At 33.3% G+C, this 15,000-nt stretch overlaps 1 protein-coding gene across 1 annotated transcript in view; it reads left to right on the plus strand.

Moving 5' to 3' along the window:
- LOC125034664 (zinc finger protein 628-like) overlaps positions 1-15,000 on the plus strand; it is a 28,687-nt gene that overhangs the window by 11,698 nt on the left and 1,989 nt on the right. Inside the window, exons 5-7 of the mRNA XM_047626566.1 lie at positions 13,003-13,219; positions 13,325-13,606; positions 14,220-15,000. The exon at positions 14,220-15,000 is cut by the window's right edge and continues 1,989 nt beyond it. Of these exons, the coding sequence (XP_047482522.1) occupies positions 13,003-13,219; positions 13,325-13,606; positions 14,220-14,465 (745 nt within the window). The 3' untranslated portion in view covers positions 14,466-15,000. The remainder of the gene's footprint in view (positions 1-13,002; positions 13,220-13,324; positions 13,607-14,219) is intronic.

A 15,000-nucleotide genomic window follows, 5' to 3' on the forward strand; every position in this document is an offset into this window, starting at 1 on the left:
TAGTAGTAATATTTGTATTATTATTATCTTTATTATTCTATTATCATCATTATTATTGTTATTACTACCATTATTATTATTATCATTATAATTATTATTATTTACTACCATTATTATTCATTACTTTAATTGTTAATTATTATTATTATTATGATTTATGATTATTATTTTCATCTTTATTATTGTTATTATTTTTGTCATCAATATTTTTATTATCACTGTTATTTTTTACTTTTGTAACTGTTATTGATATTATCATATGTATTATTAGAATTATATTTTCTTATCATCATTATATTATTATCATAATTAATATTATGGTTATTATCATTCATATCATCATTGTTATTACCATGATTATTGTTAGTATTATCATTATCATTATTGTTACTATTAATATTATCATTATGATCGTTATTATTATTGTTATTATTATTATCATTATTATTGTTTTATATTTATTGTTATTATTATCCTCATTATTATTTTCTTATCACTATTGTTATTGTATTATTGTTTCGATAATTATGCTTTCCATCATCATGATTATAATCAGTATCACTATTATTATCGTTATTATCATCATAATCATTATAACAATAATTATTATTGTTGTTGCTAGCATTATCATTATTGTTATTTTTTGTTGTTGATAAATAAGATTATATCGATAATAATGAAAATAACTACAATGAAATTACAATAATCATAATAATGATAATGATAGTAATGACCATTTTGATAATTATGATAAAATTAACAATAATGATATTAGGAATAACAGTAATAATGATAATAAGCATATGTTTGTAAGGATAGTTATGATAATGATAATCATAATAATGATGACAAAGATGATGATAATAATAATAATAATTATAATAATAATAATAATGATAATAACAATAAAAGTAATAATAATGATGATAATAATAATAATAATGATAATAATAATAATAATTATAATAATAATAATAATGATAATGATAATAATGATAATAATAATAACAATAACAATGTTATAATAATAATAATAATAATATAATAATAATTATAATAATAACAATGATTACAAGAATGATGATAACATTTATAACAATAATAATAATAATAATAATAATAATAATAATGATAATAATAGAGATAATAATAATGATAATAATAATAATAATGATAATAATAATAATAATAATAATGATAATAATAATAATAATAATAATAATAATAATGATAATGATAATAACATTAAGAACAAGAAGATAATAATAATATTGATAAAAGTAGCGATACTGATAATAATAATAATGCGATACTACTTTTACTACTTCTGAGATGGTAATGATAAAAACAACAACAATGATAATAACAACAACAACAATAATAATAATAATAATAATGATAATAATGATAATAATAATAATAATAATAATAATAATAATAATGATAATAATAATAATGATAATAATAATAATAATAATAATAATAATAATAATGATAATGAAATAATAACAACAATAGTAATAATGATACAAATAATAATAATAGTGACATAATAATAGTAATAATAATAATAATAATAATAATAATAATAATAATAATAATAAGTATTATTATCATTATTAATGATAATAATAATGATAATAATAACGATAATAATAATAATAATAATAATAATAATAATAATAATAATTATTATTATTATTATTATTATCATTATTAATGATAATAATAATGATCATAATAATAATGACAATAACGACAACAAGAATAACAGTAATGATGATAATAATGTTAGTATTAATAACAATAACGACAATAATAATGATAATAATGAAAATAATAATATTAGTAATGAAAGATGGAATAATGCAATACCGCATTGATATACATTGATATATATTGCACACTCCTTTTAGTGGGTCGTGTGGTATGGTTGGTTTAGTACTGGCCCTCCGGTCTCATAGCCGGAGTGACCTAGGTTCGAGGCCAGGTCAGGGAGGATTGTTATACACAATATTAGTAATGATACTAATAATGATAATAATAGTAATACTAATACTAATACTACTATTAATAATAATGCTAATGATAATAATAAAGCAATGATAATGATAATGATAATGATAATAACAATAATTGTAACATTCATTATAATAATGAAGATGACAATGATAACAATGGAAATAAGAAATGACAGTATCAATATTAATAATGATAATAAAAAGGAAGTTGGATACTAGTGCTGAAAATACTGATAATAATAGTAAAGAAATTAATGATTAAGATAATTTATGATAATGATAATTAAAATAATGTTAACGATACTTATACAAAGCTGAAAGGACTAAGTTCATATAGACGATAAAATAGTTATGTTGATAATAATGATGACAATAGAAATAATGATATTAATAATCATTATCGTTATTTTCTTGACAGTTATCTTTACTGATGTTATTACTGCTATAATATATAAGGGACGTCGTCATTACAGCTAGTATCATTATGATTATTGATATTTTTCATTGGTATTATCATTGTTGTTATCAACACCACTATTACTCTTGTTTTTATATCATTACCATCCTTCAGTCACGTTTATTTTGTTAAATATATTTTTATTATTATCATTTCATCTTTTTTTTTCATTGCTTTATTGTTAATATCAAAAGGAGCTCTATAGATCGTTATCATAATTGCTATTAATGTTTTAGTCACTTGTTGCCGTGAGTATCGTCCATGATCGCTGTTACTATCATCTGTAATCTTTATGATTCTATGTGGATAGGTTTCAGGTAAAGGTGGTGATTATAGTCATCATCACCAATTATTATCGGCGTTTTTGTCAGTATTGGGATTATTAATAACAGTCATCATCGTGTTACCGAACTGATTCATAGCTGTTAGTTATATATACTATTCACAATATTTACAGTAACGCGGAAATCAAGTCGACGTTAGCAGACGATAACAAGAATTATTGATAGAAAATTAATTAACAGTTAAAATATTGATATCTATTGACAGTCATAATGATAAAGAATATTCATAATCCGAATGTAATTATAATCATTAGAGTTATTGGAATAATTAGGACAATGCTAATGACCCTCCTTAAGAATAGTATGAGCAACAAGCGTTAAAATGATGTAGATGATGATGCAATAATGATTAACCTAAGAAGATAGCATAACAATAACTTTAATTTTCAACTTGCAAAAACACCAATATAACGTTGAGTCTTCAGTCTAAACCTATATGAACAGAAATTGGGTTAAATTAGAATATTGCTGGGTTTTAAAATCCTGCTATTAAAAACATCTGTCTGGTGGATAACATCTCACCCTATCTTGTTATTTTTATTAGTGAGTTTCGTACAGTATTTAGGTTTCAATTTATCTATATCTATCGGTAAACAGCTTGTTCACGTTTATAAGTGTAGAAATATCGTTTGTTACTACAGGCGACAATGTAGTCAGTTAATATTAATTTAATCAGCTTGGTCTAGTTAATTAACATCTGTCAGAACTTTTATTTTTAAATAATGCTGCCATTTCCACTTCCTTTCAATACTTGTTAATGACAGTAGCGGGGATTTATGTACCTGTTTTCAACGTGTACAGAAGCGTCAACAAAAACGCCATCGATATCATCAATATTAGTATTACGAGATGCTTAAATGCTCATTGATATTATGATTGCAATATCTGTCTTTTTTATATGATATGCATAATATCGACTTAGTTTTGCTTATCGACATATGTCTGTATATACCTCTTTAAAAGTTTATGACTTCCTAAGACACGCTGACGTAGAAATAACTGAAAGTGTCGTCTGATTTGGAGCAGTTCCAATCAAGCTTTCATTAATCTAAACTAGATTTAAACAGTCCATCATTACCACGTCATTCACGAGTTCCACGTCATCTTTACATATTGCAAGTAATCATTCGAAAATGTCGAGGGTGGCAATCATTTCAGCTTGATAAATTAACTTCCATTCTCGACTAATCGGTATAATTTCCACGTACGTCCATTTAGATTTTCACCATCAAAGCCATGATGTCATTCCCTTGTGAGGTCGCCAGTTTCGTTGGATGAAAGAAGAAAAAATATATATATATATATATATTGTATGAATTATTTACTGAATGGTAACACGAACTTTATTTCTGGAATATTGTATATAGAGATCGAAAAAAAGCTTCTCAGAGCATCCAATGCATTACATAGTAAATTGTCCGATAGTCCGCTTGGAACTGTTCATATTCACAGGAAAGAAATCTATATATGCAAACGATGTCCATGGGGGTGTGTCCGCAAACAGCATCTCGTCGGAACTTGCACAAAGACGCCCAAAAGGCCACGTAGGCAAGGGCGTGAGAGCGGACGCAACACACACGCGGGTGTCACTTCCTCTGCCATGTTGACACTTTCAACACCGCAAGTCTTGGGTTGAAGTCCTTGCTGGCTGGCGGGGGCGTGTGCTTTCGAAGTGTTTATATTTGCTTGCTTTTTCTTCATATTAACACACGCTTGCTATGTTTGTGTTGGAGCTTGTTAAGAATCCGAGGTGCCTGGAGGCGTGTAGCCATGACTCAGAGGCTGGTTGTGGATGTCTATACGCCCGCAGCAGCACGCCGAATGCGGAGAGAGAGAGAGCCCGTGCTTTTCAGCTGCTCGTAATTAGGACTGGGATGTGATTGTGATCTTGTCGCTCTCCTATGCTTTAGTCTCGCGTACCCGCTGACCCCAAGCACAGTCAACCGGAAACAGTGTGTGAGAGTAAGCGATAAAGAGAGGAAAAATGTATTCATTCAAAAAAAAAAAAAAAAAAAAAAAATTTCGTTAGAACTATTTTTAAAAAATTAGTATTCCACGATACAAAGAATATAACGAGAAACTATATATAGAAACAAAAACGTATATATAAATATCAAATTACACATGCCGTTAGCGTATACGACGAATATCTAATTTGGCTGTTAAAAAAAAATATATATAAATATTACCAGACATGTACATGGAAAATTAGGTTCAAACCTTGCTAGCATGTTTCATTTTTTTTTTTTCGAAATAGACTCCACTTACGGGTTCACTTCGAGAGCCGAGCTGCAACAGACACACACATCACCTACATGATTCATACATGCGAGGTAAAAAAAAATGTATTAATTAAGATTTTTAATTTATGACTCAGATACGAAGCAATCAACCGCAGATCTCTTTTAGGAAAATTACGGTCTGCATGATTCACAGTTTTGCAAGAATATCTATTATTTTCTGCTAGATAAACATTCCAATTTATTCATATGTAATCTTGATTGCATTTCCATTTCAGTATATTATTTTCGATTCCGTTTAAAGCATTAAATCCTTATCGTATTCATTACACATACTGAAAGATATTCAGATACGATCTCGTCTGAATTTTGCATTACGTCATTTATTATTATTATTTGTTATAATTATTGTTATTACTATTATCATTATTTTTATTTTCATTATCGTTATTAATACTATTATCATAGTTATTATCATGTTTTTTGTATTATTATAGAGTCATATTATTACCCTTCCTCTTCCTCCTTCTTTTCTTCCCTCTCCTCATTCTTCTTTTTCTTCCTCCTCCACCTCCACTTCCTCCTCCTCCTCCTCCTCCTCCTCCTCCTCCTCCTCCTCCTCCTCCTCCTCCTCCTCCTCCTCCCTCTTCTACCTCCTCCTCCTCCCTCTTCTACCTCCTCCTCCTCCCTCTTCTACCTCCTCCTCCACCACCACTTCCTCCTCCCCTTCCCTCCTCCTTCTCCTCAACCTCCTACCCCAACCCCGCCCCTTCTTGTCGTCCTCTTCCCTTTTTCATCCTCCTTCGCCTCCTCCTTCCTCCATATCAATCACCCTCTCTTGCCCTGTCACCTGGGGGTCATTACTTCCACGGGTCTGTGTGTAACCAAGTGCCCTCAAGGCAACAGGTAATCAACACGCGACCTGCTACCTGGGTTTTCCTCGACGTCCGATTTTCCGATCTCAGTTAAGAAAGTTCCGATCGGGTGGTTGGTTAAGGTTATAAGGATACTGATTGAAATGTTTCGGAATGCGATCGGTTGGTAATGATTGAGCGTAATTCCAGTGATGGGGGGGGGGGGGGGATGTTGTTATCTCTCGTGTGAGAATATATTCAGATTTGTTGGAGGACTTGTGATTGGAATCCTAATACGCTCGTGGATGGTCAAAGATTATGGTATAGACGGATCAGATGATAAGATGGTAATCTAGAGGATTAATCACACACACACACACACACACACACACACACACACACACACAGCACGGACACACACACACACTCAGGCACGGACACGCGTACACACACACACACACACACACACACACACACATTACTAGAGTCAATACTCTCATATATGTTATAATACATCATCCCTCCACCAAATGATATAACCTTCACGGCCCCGAGATGAATATAAATCAGCGGAAGTGATAAATGATCAACTGGAAATCATAAAACAAACAAAGAAGACATTTTCCCCGCCGGGTTATTGTGGTTTGTAAGAAGATACGAGACAGAGTTTGATAGTAATATTTGTTTTCTTGCATCGCTCGTGACCGGCAGTTCAGGGGGTACAGCACAGGAGTTAAACCAGGTGTAGAAAGAACAGCTGTTGCTATTCCAAACCCATACATATCGTGCACATTTTACAGATGGGGATTCGTTTACATATATTAAAATAGATCAAAAATATGAAAAAAAAAAAAAAAAATGGAAACGCTTTCCACAATCAACCTTAATTTGCATGTGAGGAATATCCGACATCCATTCCGACCTTATTTAGCTAAATTCTACAATCACATAATATCACAATGACGTCAGGGTGCAAGTCACGTTTTGCTATATGCGTGCAGGTGTTCGTATTATTGTACTGATAGTAACAGGTGTGAAAAACAATAATAAGAAATGGAGATACAGCACTACAGCTGCTACTGGTGCCGACACAAACATCCGTGCAGAAGGACCATTGCGGCAGCCGTTGGAACTGCACAACACAGCTGACTTCCCTGCTTTATTGTCCCCTTTACTAGGTAGCTGAATACGGACAGTTTTAGATGAGAGAAATGCTACTTTTACGTATCATAGAAAAAAAACACTATATAAATATATTACTATTAGCATAAAAACAGATGAAAAACATAATACTTTATATAAAACTGTACTGTATATATCGTAGAAGAGAGAGAAAAAACTATTATTTTTATCGCCACAAAACAAATGTCGAAATACACTCTAATAAAACTGCTTGTTACAATTCGTGATTACTACAGTGTTGTATCCGTGATAAGAGTTCAATTATATATATCATTTTTATAGAGATCTGTTACGCAACAGTTTTAGAGGAAAAAAATATTGCTCATACGCCAAAACTTGCACTAGTGCTCGATATGTCTCTACAAAGTAAGTAAAGAGAAAAATATATATGCTATTCATTTATTCATAAAACTAGGAACCCCCGTTTTAGTACCGAGGCCAGAAGAGAAACGAAAAGCGTACAAACAGAAGAATTACTCACCAACGAAAACCTCCTCAAACAAATACATACCGTAAGCTCAGAAGAGACACAGACACACGTACTTACAATACACATAAACATGCACAAACAAATCCCCAGCCTCACACACATACACGCACACTCCCACGTCCACATACCTCAACACCTACTCCTGTGAACATCAAGGACACAGACAACCTTGTGAATGGGTCGAGCAACAGGGGATCCCAGACACCAATGCGTAGAGACAAGTGAAGAATGTAGAATCCAACCCCTTGTCACTATGTCGAACCGATATTCACTTTTTCCGTAATCTCCCTCTAGGGTGTAGACACCTTAAAGAAAGGAGAATACGTTCAGGCGAGGCCGTTTAAGGGTTCTAACAGCGTGCGACGTCGAGGGAGATTACATCTTATGGGAGTTTAAACCTGTGGGACCATGATCTATGGAAGCAGGTTGTGACTAGGGATGGAGGAACGATGCAATTCGAAACTCCTTTATGGCTGCGTGTATATATTTGGCGAGAATTAATGTATATCTCCACTGGGGAAGGGGATTCGAACATTAGGATGCAAGAGCGATAAGGGTCATTGACTCAGAGACAACGAGCGTTGAAGGGCATCTGCACACGCCGCTGCGCTGGGGACGAGTGCGATCAGATCCTCTCTCGCTTTATATCTTTTCTCTCACAAGTTGACTCTCGCGATGCCCGTCGTGTTTACGTGGCGCTTCTTTGCTGGGACACGAGGCAGTCCCGCGCAGTCTTGATGCTGCCTGTAGTATGATCCTTTATCACCGTTTTTTACTTTTCTCCAAGCAAACTGATCTGCACTAGGTGTCGTGACGTAACGGACGCGCGCGGTTAAACACGGCCACAACGGCGAGCGGGCGAGAGGGAGGTTCGCCGCACCTCGGGGAAAGCATGGTTTCCCGTGAGATGACCTGCCCGCTTAGCGCCCGGCCCTCTTTGTGCCCGTGAAAGCCCGAGTATTCCCGAAAGTCGGTTAAGTCGACGCAAGAGAGACATATTAAAATGCATGTTCCTCTCCGCGAGACTTTTTAAATGAAAGAAGTGGCATAGAACACACCCGCGGACGCATGATTAAGACTTGAATACAAGCAGAGTAACAAGGCAGGAAGGTGTTCGTGGGCAAGTTGAATGTAGGAACCCACGAGGGAGAGGGAGAGGGCGGCTGGGTGTGAGGGCGGGCGGGCGGCCGGGTGTGAGGGCGGGCGGGTGAGGAAGGTGGACGAGACGCGGCGAGCCGGGGAGGGGGACAGACTCGCCCTCTGCTACTTTGCATACAACCAACGTCCTGGTGCTGATTAGTTAAGCCAGCGCTGCCCTCCCACAACACCCTATCTACCCGCGGCCGGCCCTTTATATCATTGTTCCCGGGAAGGATTTTGCCATTAATACTTTTTCCCCTAAAAGTCTGTTCCTTCTCTCTCTCTCTCTCTCTCTCTCTCTCTCTCTCTATTATATTATTATTATTATTATAATTATCATTGTTATTATCATTATTGTTATCATTATCATTATTGTTATCATTATCATTATTGTTATCATTATCATTATTGTTATCATTATCATTATTGTTATTGTTATTATCACTATCATTATCGTTACCATTGATGTTATTGTTATTATCATTATTGTTATCATTATCATTATTGTTATCATTATCATTATTGTTATCATTATCATTATTGTTATTGTTATTATTATTGTTATTATTATTGTTATTATTATTGTTATTATTATTGTTATTATTATTGTTATTATCATTATTGTTATTGTTATTATCACTATCATTATCGTTACCATTGATGTTATTGTTATTATCATTATTGTTATCATTATCATTATTGTTATCATTATCATTATTGTTATCATTATCATTATTGTTATCATTATCATTATTGTTATTGTTATTATCACTATCATTATCGTTACCATTGATGTTATTGTTATTATCATTATTGTTATCATTATCATTATTGTTATTGTTATTATCATTATTGTTATTGTTATTATTATTGTTATTATCACTATCATTATCGTTACCATTGATGTTATTGTTATTATCACTATCATTATCGTTACCATTGATGTTATTGTTATTATCACTATCATTATCGTTACCATTGATGTTATTGTTATTATCATTATTGTTATTGTTATTATCACTATCATTATCGTTACCATTGATGTTATTGTTATTATCACTATCATTATCGTTACCATTGATGTTATTGTTATTATTATTGTTATTATCACTATCATTATCGTTACCATTGATGTTATTGTTATTATCACTATCATTATCGTTACCATTGATGTTATTGTTATTATCATTATTGTTATCATTATCATTATTGTTATCATTATCATTATTGTTATTGTTATTATCATTATTGTTATCATTATCATTATTGTTATTATCACTATCATTATCGTTACCATTGATGTTATTGTTATTATCATTATTGTTATCATTATCATTATTGTTATCATTATCATTATTGTTATCATTATCATTATTGTTATCATTATCATTATTGTTATTGTTATTATCACTATCATTATCGTTACCATTGATGTTATTGTTATTATCATTATTGTTATCATTATCATTATTGTTATCATTATCATTATTGTTATTGTTATTATTATTGTTATTATCATTATTGTTATTGTTATTATCATTATTGTTATCATTATCATTATTGTTATCATTATCATTATTGTTATCATTATCATTATTGTTATCATTATCATTATTGTTATTGTTATTATCATTATTGTTATTGTTATTATCACTATCATTATCGTTACCATTGATGTTATTGTTATTATCACTATCATTATCGTTACCATTGATGTTATTGTTATTATCACTATCATTATCGTTACCATTGATGTTATTGTTATTATCATTATTGTTATCATTATCATTATTGTTATCATTATCATTATTGTTATCATTATCATTATTGTTATTATCACTATCATTATCGTTACCATTGATGTTATTGTTATTATCACTATCATTATCGTTACCATTGATGTTATTGTTATTATCACTATCATTATCGTTACCATTGATGTTATTGTTATTATCACTATCATTATCGTTACCATTGATGTTATTGTTATTATCACTATCATTATCGTTACCATTGATGTTATTGTTATTATCATTATTGTTATCATTATCATTATTGTTATTGTTATTATCACTATCATTATCGTTACCATTGATGTTATTGTTATTATCACTATCATTATCGTTACCATTGATGTTATTGTTATTATCATTATTGTTATCATTATCATTATTGTTATTGTTATTATCATTATTGTTATTGTTATTATCATTATTGTTATTGTTATTATCATTATTGTTATTGTTATTATCATTATTATTATTGTTATCATTATCATCGTTGTTATCATTATCATTATTGTTATCATTATCATTATTGTTATCATTATCATTATTGTTATTGTTATTATCATTATTGTTATTGTTATTATTATTGTTATTATTATTACTACTATTATCAATAATAATGTAAAACTACTATTACTACTACTACTTATAATTAAAATAATGATAATTATAATAATAATAATACCAATAATAATCATTCATTATCGTTATTACTATTACTATTGTTATCATTATCATTATTGTTATCATTATCAATGTTATCATCATTATTATTTATTTTTATTATTATTATAATTATCATTATTATAATTTTATTTTTATTATTATTATTATTATTATTATTATTATTATTATTATTATTATTATTATCTCATCATTATTATAATTATCATTGTTATTATCAGTATTATTATTCCTATTATTATTATTATTATTATTATTTTCGTCATCATTGTTAATATCAATGTTACTATTATAATTACACTATTATGGTTACCGTTATTATTATGATTATAATTATCGTCATTCATATTCATATTATCATTGTTATCATCATTATCATTAGTGTTATAATTATTAATATTAATAATAATGATAATAATAATAATAATAATAATAATAATGATATTATTATTATTATTATTATTATTATTATTATTATTATTATTATTATTACTATTGTTATGATTACTGTTATTATCATTATCATTATCATTATTTTTGTTATTATTATTATTATTATTATTATTATTATTATTGTTATTATTGTTATCATCATTGTTACTATTATTATTATTATTATAACCATCATTATTATTATTATCATTATTCTATTTATGATAATGATTACTACAACTACTGATAATAATGATGATAATAATAATAATAATGATAATAATAATAATAATAATGATAATAATAATTATAAAATAATGATAATGATAATAATGACTGTTATTATTGCCATTATGGTTCTTATCATAATTACTATTATCATCATTACCATCATCATTATCATTATGGTCATTATTACTGATGTGATACCTTCGGTGCCAGATTTTTATCTGGTTAGAGGCAAAGTGATGACAGAAAGGTTTAAACATGCATAATATCTTATAAAATCATTGGTCATGCATTGCAAGCAGACGAATATCATTATTGCAAGGGAGGGGTGATGCCGCAAATAACCCTGCAGACGTTGCAGTCATGTATTTCATCAAAGCATGTATCAAATTAATCGTTGATAGCATACTGTCAAGGTAATTATCGCCAGATGAAAAGATGCCTTATCTGTCTAAGTCACGCACCAAATTACCCCAATGAATTTGCATTTCCCAGCGTTTATCAATATTAATCAGGATGATTTGTAAACCCCTTCATTAAAAAAAAAAAAAAAAAAAATACGAGTGAAGGCGTTGCAGCGTGATTGGCTCCGACACAGGACTTTGAGATGAAGCGACCTGAAGCGTCCTGAAGCGACCTGAAGCGATCTGAAGCCCCACGAAAGCAAGCTGGTCTTTGCCTGCTGCCACGTGATCTCCCGGCGCAGGTGTGGCGCTAATGACTGGTTTCGCAAGGGACTGCAACTGTGGCACCGAATCCACTGCGATATATATATGATAATTACGACTTTTATACTTCATTAAAATTGTAGTTACGATAAGATATTTACCCGGGACCTTAAATAAAATCGAGGTGGTAATTTCAGCTGCCGAAGCGATTCCCGAGTACAGAGATGTAATTACGTGGGTGATTAAAATTGACAGTCTGAGGCGGATACACGCTGTTTATCTAAGGCTGACGCTCAGTCTTCCTGCTCTCGACCTTTCGTTCTTTTTTAAAATTTTATTTGTAGAAGTATAATTGGGGAAAGAGTTTAATCGGGATAATTTCGGGACATTGGGTAAGCGCACACTTGTTTCGGGGAATTGGATCTCTTCAGAGTAAATTCTCTTCATTACGTGTCTCCTTCCGGTCTCCCCGCAGGTACATCCACAGCAAGGAGAAGCCGTTCAAGTGCACCGACTGCGGCAAGGGCTTCTGCCAGAGCCGCACCTTGGCCGTGCACCGCATCCTGCACATGGAGGAGTCGCCGCACAAGTGTCCAACCTGCGGCAGAAGCTTCAACCAAAGGAGCAACCTGAAGACGCACCTCCTGACGCACACAGACATCAAGCCCTACACGTGTCCCCAGTGCGATAAGGTACCGCAGAGAGCTGTTGCGTCTTGATTGATGGGATGATAATGATAGTATTGAGGGGTATTTAGGATCATTTTAACAAAGGGTCGCCGTTGCCTCTCCTTCCAGGTGTTCCGTCGGAACTGTGACCTGAGACGCCACGCCCTCACGCACAACCTCACGTCTCCGCTCGACCTCGACCTGGGCTCCCTCCCCCCCTCCTCCTCCGACTCCCCCCTCCACTCCCTGGAGATGCCGTCGCCCCCCGCGGTGTCGGTGCTCTCGCCGGCGGTCGTGGCAGGCGCTGCCGGCGACGACGAGGCGGAGCGGGACGGCGGCCTCGCGCCCCCGAGGACCTACAGCAGCAGCAGCGACGAGGAGGACATAGCGAGGGCTGGCAAGCGATCCAAGGTATATCACGCTGCCGTTTCCTCTGTTATGCACACACACACACACACACACACACACACACACACACACACACACACACACACACACACACACACACACGCACGCACGCACGCACACATACATATACATATATACGCACATATATATACATACACATATATATACATATATGTATATATATATATATGAGTGTGTATATATATATATATACATATATATATATATATATATATATATATATATATATATATGAGTGTATATATATATACATATATATATATATATATATATATATATATGAGTGTATATATATATACATATATATATATATATATATATATATATATATATATATATATATATATATGTGTGTGTGTGTGTGTGTGTGTGTGTGTGTATGTGTGTGTGTGTGTGTGTGTACGCATGTGTGTGTGTGTGTGTGTGTGTGTGTGTGTGTGTGTGTGTGTGTGTGTGTGTGTGTGTGTGTGTGTGTGTGTGTGTGTGTGTGTGTGCATACATATATACATTTGTGTTCTTGTATATTTGCATCTGAGTTTAGACTCCCGAGTCGCGCAGACGCATGCTTACCGGGCGCCCGATGTCTCTCCTCCAGATGGACGCCGCCTATGCTGACGCCGACGACCCCATTAACAGCGCCGACTTTGATGACGACGACGAGGACGACTTCGGCAAGGATGACCTGGTGGACGACGACGACGACAGCAACCCGTCGAGCCCCCCCACGTTGCTCGGGAGGTTCCGGTCGGGGGCGCAGAAGGAGCCTTTGAACCTCGGAGCGTCGAGCTCGGCCTCCCTCGCCTCCTTCAGTATAGCCTCCATCATGGGTGGAGCCGACTAAGCACTGGAGGGAAGAGAATATTAATGTTATTGTAGAAGATTAACTATCTAATTCCGAATTCTTTATAAGAATATTGACCGCTTGCGTATGTCACACGGACGGTGGGCGAGACGCGGCGTTAGATAACTCTGTAATATAGCGAAGGAATGGGCGTGGCAGAGGGCGTGGCCAAAACGAACCGAGTGAGGACCCTACATGCCAGGAGACGCGTCCCGGCTCCAACATCTAGTCATTTCACGGTAAGACGACAACCTGGAATAGCGTTGTGCTGGTGACGAGATGATGCTGGCGACGAGCAGGCGCTGGCGAGGAGGACGTGTGAGGGATGGAGACAGCGATGGACCTGAATGATCGAAGGGCATAACACGTAGATTGTGCAATGGTTAACCAGGCTCCCAAAACGGAAGAAATCGCCACGGTTTGCCAGGCGAAGCAGACCTTTGTTCTTCCGGATTGATTCAGAGAACAGGACGGAGTGCGCTATCCTCCCATCAAAGGCACTCGATACGTGGCGAAGGCAGTCTTGTCCCGAAGA

The sequence above is a fragment of the Penaeus chinensis genome, chromosome 18, assembly GCF_019202785.1.
Source record: "Penaeus chinensis breed Huanghai No. 1 chromosome 18, ASM1920278v2, whole genome shotgun sequence".
NCBI lineage: Eukaryota > Metazoa > Arthropoda > Malacostraca > Decapoda > Penaeidae > Penaeus > Penaeus chinensis.